The 10,092-nt window shown below is 39.3% G+C and overlaps 1 protein-coding gene across 3 annotated transcripts in view; it reads left to right on the top strand.

Moving 5' to 3' along the window:
* Positions 1–493: 493 nt before the first annotated feature.
* Positions 494–10,092, top strand: part of nbeal1 (neurobeachin-like 1) — a 275,988-nt gene continuing 266,389 nt past the window's right edge. For all 3 annotated transcript variants that reach the window (XM_073046591.1, XM_073046590.1, XM_073046589.1), the window contains exon 1: positions 494–756. In XM_073046591.1, coding sequence (XP_072902692.1) covers positions 706–756 — 51 coding nt within the window. In that variant the 5' untranslated portion in view covers positions 494–705. The remainder of the gene's footprint in view (positions 757–10,092) is intronic.

The following is a 10,092-nucleotide window of genomic DNA, read 5'->3' as shown; positions in this document are numbered from 1 at the left end:
AATGAAACAAAAAAAATGCAGACCTGGCCATTGTTTTTCTCCCTCTCTTTCTCTCTCATTTCACTATGACCTGTCAGGCACATTCTATCATAAGAAAGGACAAATTCCCATCGCCCTCGCCCAGTATCTGCGATCTGGACTAACTAGTTTCCTCTCCTTCCCTCCTCTGACGAAGGGTCCCGAACCTGAAACATGATCTCTGTTTCTCTTTCCATAGGTGTTGCCTGACCCGCTGCCGAGTTTTCTCGGTCATTTTCTTTCTATTGACGAGGAAAGTATTCTATTCACAGACCACTCCGCACATTTCCTTCTTCTTTGCCGAAGTTTTGACTTCCCATTGCACACACTGGAAGTTTTACCGAGAGGGTAGCTCTGCAGAGGCACCATTCCCAGTGTGCACACCTGTCACCTGGACAGCAGCCACGGCCACCTGAACCTCGCTTTGGGCGGCGCCACCGGTTGGCGGATGGTGCGCATGCGCGGTGCAGTCGCCAGGGGGTCGGGTCGGAACCGAGCGGCCGCAGTGAGGAGGGAGGAGGACCGAGAGCGGAGCAGTGGCAGAACTGCCGCCGGTCCCTGGAACCCGGCGCCCCCTACCTCCGCCCTCGGGCACGCTCCGATCCGGCTCATGGAGCACTTGTCCTCTGAGGTGGACGTGACAGCAGCTTGAGGGACAGAGCCGAATCCCGGCGCTCCGGGGGAGGGATGGCCACCACCGAGCGGCTCTACGAGCTTTGGATGTTGTACTGCGCCAAGGTGAGCGGGCGGGGTAGTAGTCCCGGGGACTGACTGGCATGGCGAGGGGAATTCAGGGAATGACGCCCGAGGCCCGGATCTCGGGCCCGGTAGGAGGAGAGGGGTGGAGGCGGGGCTACGACACCAGGGCAGAGGGTCATTCGGGGCCCGGTTACTGGGCATGGCAGTTGTGCGCTGCATGCTTGGATGCTGTTTACTTTGTGTATCTTAGGTTAATACACTAAATGCATGTGTACATTTATACATCTGATCGTTTACAGTTTATATACAGTGCAGGGACATTCCGTCAGAATGGAATAAAACGCTTGAAATGTAAACCATTCATCCTTTAGAGCTTGAAAGAACACATTTACTTCCCTGTTTTCTCATAATCAGTTTGATTATCGTCAATTATTTATTACTTTATTGTCCTTCACCTTATTTAACAGTCCAGTTCATTTTAACTTTGTACAATTGTATACAAAACTTTGATTCTTTTCCTGGTTCTTTTAAACCTGTGGTGTTTAATGCGCGGCATTTATTCCATTAACGACAGTTGTACTGTCAAAACATATTACTGTTTTGGACACATCCGTTAAATTTCTCCTAAATTCTCCCTGGTCTAAGAAGAACACTAGACCATATGTACAGTATAACTAAAATTAAAAATAAAGGATCTGTAGCAAAGCTCAGCAGGGCTGACAGCATTTGTAGAGAGAAAGGTCTTTGCAAGTCAGTAACCTTTCAGTAGATGATTGTGAACTTAAAATCAAATGTTTCTGTTTCAACAGAGGCAGTATCACTTGGTGTGTGTATCTCTGGTAGTTTTGTTTTACTGTATTTCAGATTTTCAGTATCTATTCGACTTTTAATTTGTGTATAAATCAAGTCTTTATTGTTACCCTTCTGGAAAATCTCCTGTACCACGTTTAAAGCTTTAACATTTTTCACTGAGGCTTAACTAGTTTTATTGAGGTTTAAGATAACTTTTAAATCTTCTACAATTTAGCTTTTATTAGCATCATATTAGCTTTTTAATGGTACCTACAGATTTGAAGGACATGTATTTGTCCCTCTACCTCCATTAAAATAATACCAATTAGTTTACTTTGTAGCTGTAAGCATTGATTTGCATTTCATGATGCTGTATTGAATTTCTTCTACCAGCGCAACTCGTCTACTTACATCTTTTGTCACTTCATTTCTCACTTACAATATTTCAGTTTTGTCTCATCCAAAACAATTGAAATTGTGCCTTGTGCTCAAGTTTCAAAATAGCCCAAACAGTGACCCTCAAGGGTCATCACTACATACATTCCTGCTGTCTGAAGAGTAACTGTTCTCTTTGAATTTTGATACTTAGCCAACATATTCATACCTGAGCATCATTTTAATCCTATGAACTTAGAGTTTGTTAAATTAATAAATTTATTGGTATTTTAGTAAAGGTGTCACATGGAGCTGTGTTTGAATTTGGGAGTGATAAATCCACTCATATGTATGGAAGTGTGTTTATAAAGATGATTCATAATAAATGTAAAATTGTTTGGCCTGTATATGCCAGACTTGGCATAATTTGGAGTGATATTCTTTATTTATCATTTATAATAAATCAGATTGAATATCAGATTGGACAAGAGTTTGAAGGGAAAGTTGGATAGTTCTGTAAAGGCCTGGAACATGGAAGTGATAGATTTGATGTTTTTTTGGTTTTTGAGGTTTTGGTTTTGTGATGCACATTTCCCTCCATTGATGAAAAACGCCAGCAAATAGCAATCAATCAATAAAGTTAGCATTAAATCAGCCGAAACACATTAATCCATCCTAGCTCTCTTTCTGTAGCCATGAATTTCCTCACTAATAGCACACTGCCAGTCAACAGCAAACTTTTTTGGGGCCCCTCATTTCAAGTTGAAAATTTGTACATGTATCCGGCAATATATGCACAGATTTTCAAGCATATATTGCACAGCAGTTCCCACCATCCTGTCCCGGGAAACATGACTGACTAAAACATAACAGTACCAATCACATAAATACTGTGGCTGCTACTCTAAGTACACTGACTCCCCAAAACCTTTCCAGCATCTGCAGGTCAAGAGCGTGATGGAATAGTCTGCACCAATCTGAAAGAGTGTTGCTCCAATAATGCTGATAAAACTACACCATTCAGGCCAAAGTGACCCTAATTAGATAGATAGATAGATAGATAGATACTTTATTCATCCCCATGGGGAAATTCAACTTTTTTCCAATGTCCCATACACTTGTTGTAGCAAAACTAATTACATACAATACTTAACTCAGTAAAAAAATAAGATATACATCTAAATCACTATCTCAAAAAGCATTAATAATAGCTTTTAAAAAGTTCTTAAGTCCTGGCGGTAGAATTGTAAAGCCTAATGGCATTACAATTGACATATTCCATTCACCCACATTCTGGGAATAATATTTAAATAAAAACTGACCATTTATTTCACACTGTGTTTGGTTGTCAGTTTCAGAAGGGAATGGATAAAGTAGTGTGAGAATGTGGCAATACTAGTAAGTCTGCAGGTGCCAGCATAATTGCTGGTATTGTAGAATGTGAAAAAAGCTATCCAAGATTACAACAGGATGTAGATGAATTGGGAAAGTGTGCAAGGGAGTGGTAGGTGAAATTTAACTCAGATAAATACATTTTGGGAAGTTAGATCAGGATGAGACATACACAGTGAGGGCAGAGCCTTAGGAAGTTGTTGAACATGGAGTACTCGGTGTAGAACATAATTCCCTGAAAGTAGCAACAGGTAGATGGGGTGGTGAAGAAGATGGCATGCCTGCTTTCGTTGACGGACGCATTGAGCACACAAGTTGGAATGCCTATTACAGTTGTGCAAACCATTGGTTAGAGTATTTTGTGCGTAGTACAGAAAAGATGTGATTTAGCTGGAAAGGGTACAGCAAAGATTGACTGGGATGTTGCCTGGTTTGGAGTATTTGAGTTACAAGGAGAGACTTCACAGGAGATTTCCTGCAGCAAGTAAGAAGTGGTATGATAGTGATGTATAAAGTTGAGAGATGTGGATAGCCAGAATCTGTTTTCCATGGTAAGGGTATTTAAAACTAGACAGAAGTTTGAGGGGTAAAATTTTCACGCAAAGAATAGCTGGTGTCTGGAATAAATTTCCAGGGGAGGTAGTGGAAGCAGAGATAACAACAACATTTAAGAGGCATTTGGACAGGTAATTGAATGAGCAAGGCATAGAGTAGTATGGATTTATTGCTGGCGAGTGGGATAGATGATACAGATAGTCAGCAAAGACATAATGGGTTGAAGCTATATAACTGATAGATTTGAAATATATATTGCAGGCTGTTGGAGATGGTGTTGGGATAATTTTTTGTTGAAAGATGTTTAATTAGATCGGTTATGGCCAATTAAATCAATCTATAGATCACATAATGTTTGTTGTTTTATGATCAAGACCATACAATGTTTGTATTAGAGCTTTCAAAGGATAGTGATCTCTGCCAGAATCGTTCATTTGTTAAGTGCCATGTTTCTGCCATAATAGTCAGGGTTAAATACTAACTGAATTACTCAGAGTAGAACAAAATATATCTTTTTGACATAATGCAGACTGTATGCATCACAGTTCACTAACAGTGGCCTCTATTGTAGAGGAGGTAAATAATGTTAGAAGCATTTAAGATGCTCTTAGATAAACATAGAACACTCTCAGATGAACATGGAGAGAGTGGAGGGTATTGATATTGCATAGGCAGAAGAGATTAACTTAGTTAGGTATTTAATTATTAGTTTAGTTCAGCACAACGTTATGAACCTGTGCTGTACTGCTCGTGTTCTATGTAAGGTGTGACCAAGTTCTGCATCGTAATTATGCACTACCAAGTTGTTCGCTTCTTGCTGATCCATCTTCTCATCAATTCCTCCCATAAAATCCTTGTTCAAATCATAAAGGTGCTTAATTCTGTTTGCATTCTTTGCATGGAGACTGAGGCCAAGTGCTAATTCTTTTCTGTTAGGATTGGCATTGGAAAATGTTGCAACTATGTGATTGCAAATTTAGATATGCAAAAAAATACATTTTCTGTTGTGAGTTGACAGAGAAATGACAGCCATAGCTAAACTTTCACTTTCAGGTTTCTGATTGTGATGTCTTAACTTCTCTGAGTGTGTGAAGATGTTTATGGGGGCTCAGGTGTGATGTTTTATCATAACAGGGTGCCACGGTAGCATAGCAGTTAATGAGATGTTATTACAGCTCATGTCATCAAAGTTCAATCCCGGTATCCTCTGTAAGGAGTTTGTCCTTCCCCCACCCCATGGAATGCATTGGGTTTCCTCCAGCTGCTCTGGTTTCCTCCCACCGTCTAAAGATGTACCGCTTAGTAGGTTAATTGGTTATTGTAAATTGCCCCATGAGCTTAAAGTCGGGATTGCTGGTGGCACAGCTCGAAGGGCCCTGTATCTCTAAACAAATAAAATAATTTGAACTAACTGTCAAATGATTAGATGACCAATGAGGAATGAATGCAAGGTAACAAGGGAAGTGTATGGAAGTATACTCAGCATATCTTTGAGCTGAGGAAGTATTGGCTTTAGCCCATTCAGTATCACTGAAACTAGTGCAAATATTGTAATACTGACAGTATTAAATGTGGGTGGCTGAACAAAGTCTTCAAACAGGCACCAGTTTACAGCAAATTTCTTGCTTGATCTACTGATTCTGCCTTGAACAGTGTCTTTTAAGGTGACAAGAGTAATAGTATATGCACTGTAAGACCATTGTTGTTTGTAATTTTTTTGTATTTTCATTCCACAAGTTACTTTAATCAGCAATAATGTTAGAGTAACCTGAAAATCTTGACGGTATGTTGAATATGATTTAACTCTAGACCTTGGTACTGGGTGTTTTTGTGAGGTACAAATGGATAGACCCAGTCAGATTGTTTAACAAATTATCTGTATAATTACCAGTGTCTTTGAAATGGTTATTCGTCTGAGATTGCTCTCTTTTGATTTGCTGCTGAGCTGTGTCATCTCAGAGTGGTAGAATACCGGTTTATTTTTCCGTCATTGAATACTAATAGCATTAGTGCTGAATTTGAGGTCAACTATTCTATTCCAAGAAAAGTGTTTGAGGACCGGGAATAAAACAGGTTCATTTTATGAAATGCCTTTCACAACCTAAATCAGAAGTTTTTAATGTAGAAATTAGAACTTGCAGAGCAGCAAAGAGCTATTCTAGCCTGGTTTTGTTTGGCTCAGTTCATTGTAGAGGTTTGAATGTGGTAAGACTTTGATTTTAGAATGATTGAACAGTAGATTAGCTGCAGTTTAGTATGACGCCTGTTCATAGTGAGGGTCAAAATTGCAAAGAGAAATGATTGAGAAACTTAGAGAAATGACATAGCTTGGTTAATCTCAGTTTGCAGTGGATCCATTGGTTGGAATGACAGATGGTGTTTTCACAAAAGGCTGAAGAAGATATTTTTGCAGTGAACTTACAACAGTTGGGTGTGTTCTATTACAACTTTAGGAAGGAGAAATAATTCAAAATGCAACTCACCCTGTTGTTGGCAGCAACACAGAAATGAGCTGAAGTCCTGATGAAAAATTTTGGCCTCAAATGTTGACTGTCCGTTGCCCTCCATAGAGACTGTCTGACCTGTTGAGAGTTCCTCCGGCTTCTTTGTGTGTTGCAGATTTTCAGTATATACTGCTTCTTGGGTCTCTAAATTTGTTTTGTCTTTGCCATACAATATGATAGCAGTAAAATCAAACAAAAATAGATTAAAACAATATCATTCTTTAGATCTGATGCCTGAAAATTAACATAGACATAACTTAAAAGCTTTAAAACTTCTCAAGAGAAACCACAAGAGCATTAGAAAGATTCCAAAGATGTTGAGGTCTTTGAGCTTTCTTCACTACCTTTTTAATCTCTTTGGTATTTCTTATGGTAATTGAACCAGTGAATTGATCTTATCTAATGAACCAAGTTTATGTGGTTTGTCCTCTGGTCCTTTGGCAATCTTAGATGCTGGCTATGGCACTGTTGCTTCAGGTTGGGGACCCCTTTCAACTGTTTATGTGTGTATCAGATCAGACTGAGCACTGTTGAGATACATCTCCTGAGAACAGCTTACTGATACTCAAAACAAAAATCACACATGAATAAATAGCCCCTTGGTCAAAGTAGTGTTGCCTGGCCAGACGTTGAAAACCTTGCAGGCAGAATGTACCAAAAGTAAACTCTGAATTTTCATTGGTTTAAATCAAAATTTGCCTTGAGTGATAGAGATAGAAATTAAATTTTGCATCATATGTATAATATCATTGTTAAGTATAACGGAAGAAGTTTGCAGAAATTTGAATAAGATCCACTGAGGTTTCAGAAAGAACACATTCTAAGCAGGGCAAATTTTCTGCAGTACATCCCACAAGGAATTTTGCAGAAGAGTCTCTGTTTTGGAAGTGGCATTCCAGGGTTTTTGGAAAGCTATCGTAGTGTGATATCAATTTTAAGAGTATATGTCAGGGATTTAAATAATTATATTAATTCCTCAAATAGCTGCATGCATTGTCCTCCAAAGCACAGAAGATCCAAGAGTGTGGCTCATCATCAGGACTGGATATGTTCTGAAGAAGGTGAAGAACTTTTCAATTATATGAATTATTTTGGATACGATTATGTCAAAGGCCTGTTTTGTCACTTTGCCACAATATCTTAGAACAACAGAATCAAATAAAAGGCATTTGGCTGTCTCTTTGAGAGACAGAAATGTATACATTTAGTCCCTTTTCTTTGTTCTTTTTGCATACTTTCATTTTTCAAAATTATATTTGGTTTCCTGTTGAAAGTTGTAATTGAATCTGCACCTGTGGCTTTTCTCGGGTCATACTGACGGAACTGTATGGCCTGAAATCTGGTGGTATGATTTTATGCAACAAAGAGGTTCCAGGTGATTAGTTGGAATTATATGGAATTTATCAAATGGATGGACACAGCTAGGGTATGCACAATGAAGAAAGTAAATTTAAAATTAGTTGAGCCACATCTTATTAAGGGAGAATGGCAAAGAAGCTGTTGTAGATTGACACTTTACTAGTGAAAATATCTTTTTTTTCAGTTTGTACAGGACATCCTTCTCTCACAATTGCAATATATGGAATAGATTAAAATTATATTTAGTATTATATCTTGAAAATAAAAGCATAGAAGCTGAAAATCAGAAGCAAAAGTAGAATATGCTAGAATACTCAATCAGGTCAGGCAGCATCTTTGGAAAGAGAGACATTTTATCTTGAGGGTTTATGACCTGAGACACAAACTCTGTTTCTGATTCCACACAAGCTGCTGGCTTGGTTCATGGTTCAAAGTATTGTAACTTTATTATGTGTGTTTGTGTGTGTGTAAGACTACACCAACAGGGTGGACAACCAGTGTGCAAAAGACAACAATTTGTATAAATACAAAAAGAAAGAAAAAATAAATATTGAGAACATGAGATGATGAGTCCTTGAAAGAGTCTATAAATTTTGGGAATGGTTTAGTGTGGGGGAACCAAAGTTATCTCACCTGCTTTAAAAGGACAACAATTATACTAGTGCCCAAGAGGAGTAGTGTGAGCTGCCTTGATGTCTGTCATTCAGTAGCACTCTTATATATGGTGAGGAAATGCTTTGGCCGTGGCTAGAATCAGCAAGAAGAGAGCATGACCTAGGTGGTGGATGTCCCTGATGACGGATGCTGCTTTACTGTGGCAATGCTCCGTGTAGAGATGTTCAATGTTGCGGAGGGCTTTACCTGTGATGGGCTGGGCCATATTCACAACTTTTTGTAGGATTTTTTCATTCAGGGGCATTGGTGTTTCCATAACAGGCTGTGAAGCAACAAGTTAATATGACTCCATCACTCCTTTATAGAAGTTTGTAAAAGTTTTAGACGTCATGTTGATTCTTCACAAACTGTTAAGGAAGTAGAGGCGCTGCCATACTTTTTTTGTAATTGAACTTGGGTACTGAGCCAAGGACAGGTCCTCTGAAATGATAACACTAAGGAATTTAAAATTGCTGACCCTCTTCATTTGATCCCCTGATGAGGACTCACTCATGGGCCTCCAGTTTCTTCCTCCTGATGTCAATGATCAGCTTGGTCTTGCTGACATTTGGTAAGAGGTTGTTGTTGTGACATCACTCAGCCAGATTTTCAGTCTCCCTCCTGTATGTTGATTCATTGCCACCTTTGATTCAGCCTATGACAGTGGCGTTGTTGGCAAACTTAGATATAGCATTGGAGGTTTGCGTAGCCACATGGTTGTAAGTGTAAAGGAAGAAGAAGAGCAAGGGGGCTAAGCACACTGCCTTGTGGTGTACCTGTGCTGATGGAGATTGTGGAGGAGATGTTGCCACCCTGAACTGACGGGGGTCTGCAAGTGAGGAAATTGAGGATCCAAATGCACAAGGAGGTATTGAGGCCAAGATGTTGAAGCTTATTGATTAGCTTTGAGGGGATGGTAACATTGAATGCTGAGCTGTAGTTGTTAAAGAGAATCCTGATGCATGCATCTTAGCTGTCCAAATGTTCCAGGGTTGAGTGAAGAGCCAACGAAATGGCATCTGCTGTGGACCTGTGCCGGTAAGCAAATTGGGGCGATCGAAGTTGCTTCTCAGGCAGGAATTGATATGTTTCATCATCAACTTCTCAAAACACTTCATCACTGTGGATGTAAGTGCTACTGGAGGATACTGTAGTCATTGAGGCAGGTTACCATGTTCTTAGGCATTGAAGTCTGCTTGAAGCAGGTGGGTAAATCAGATTGCTGAAGCAAAAGGTTAAAGATCTCAGTGAACACTGCAGCCAGTTGATTAGCGCAGGTCTTTTGTACTCAGCAAGGTACTCCATCTGGGCTGGTTGCTTTCCATGGGTTCACCCTCCTGAAAATGGTGTTTAGACTGTAAATGTTACTTACCTTGCCAATCAGAACATTTGATCACTGTTGTTAAAATTAGTTTTTAAAATTAATATTGAATAGAAGAATAAACTCATGTAAGACTACATCTAAGTGTTGAGGATGTATGCCAAAGCTTTTTTTTTTGGAAGAGTAAATAGAAATTGTTTTTCACTTCACTGTTCTTGGATTTGTTAAACAGTAGTTGTATGCAGTGATGATAAATATGTTGTGAATTTAGAACTAACTTTAATCTGCCAAATGAGATAAATGCTAGTTCTGTATTTTATTTGACTAACTATTAATAGGCTCTGTCTTTGTCTTCACTGCTGAAGAAGGGTCTCGGCCCAAAATGTCAGCTGTTTATTCATTTCCATAGATGTTCCCTGATCT

Source organism: Hemitrygon akajei, chromosome 5 (genome assembly GCF_048418815.1).
Source record: "Hemitrygon akajei chromosome 5, sHemAka1.3, whole genome shotgun sequence".
In the NCBI taxonomy this organism is placed as follows: Eukaryota; Metazoa; Chordata; class Chondrichthyes; order Myliobatiformes; family Dasyatidae; genus Hemitrygon; species Hemitrygon akajei.
This window is presented reverse-complemented; position numbering and strand designations above follow the sequence as displayed.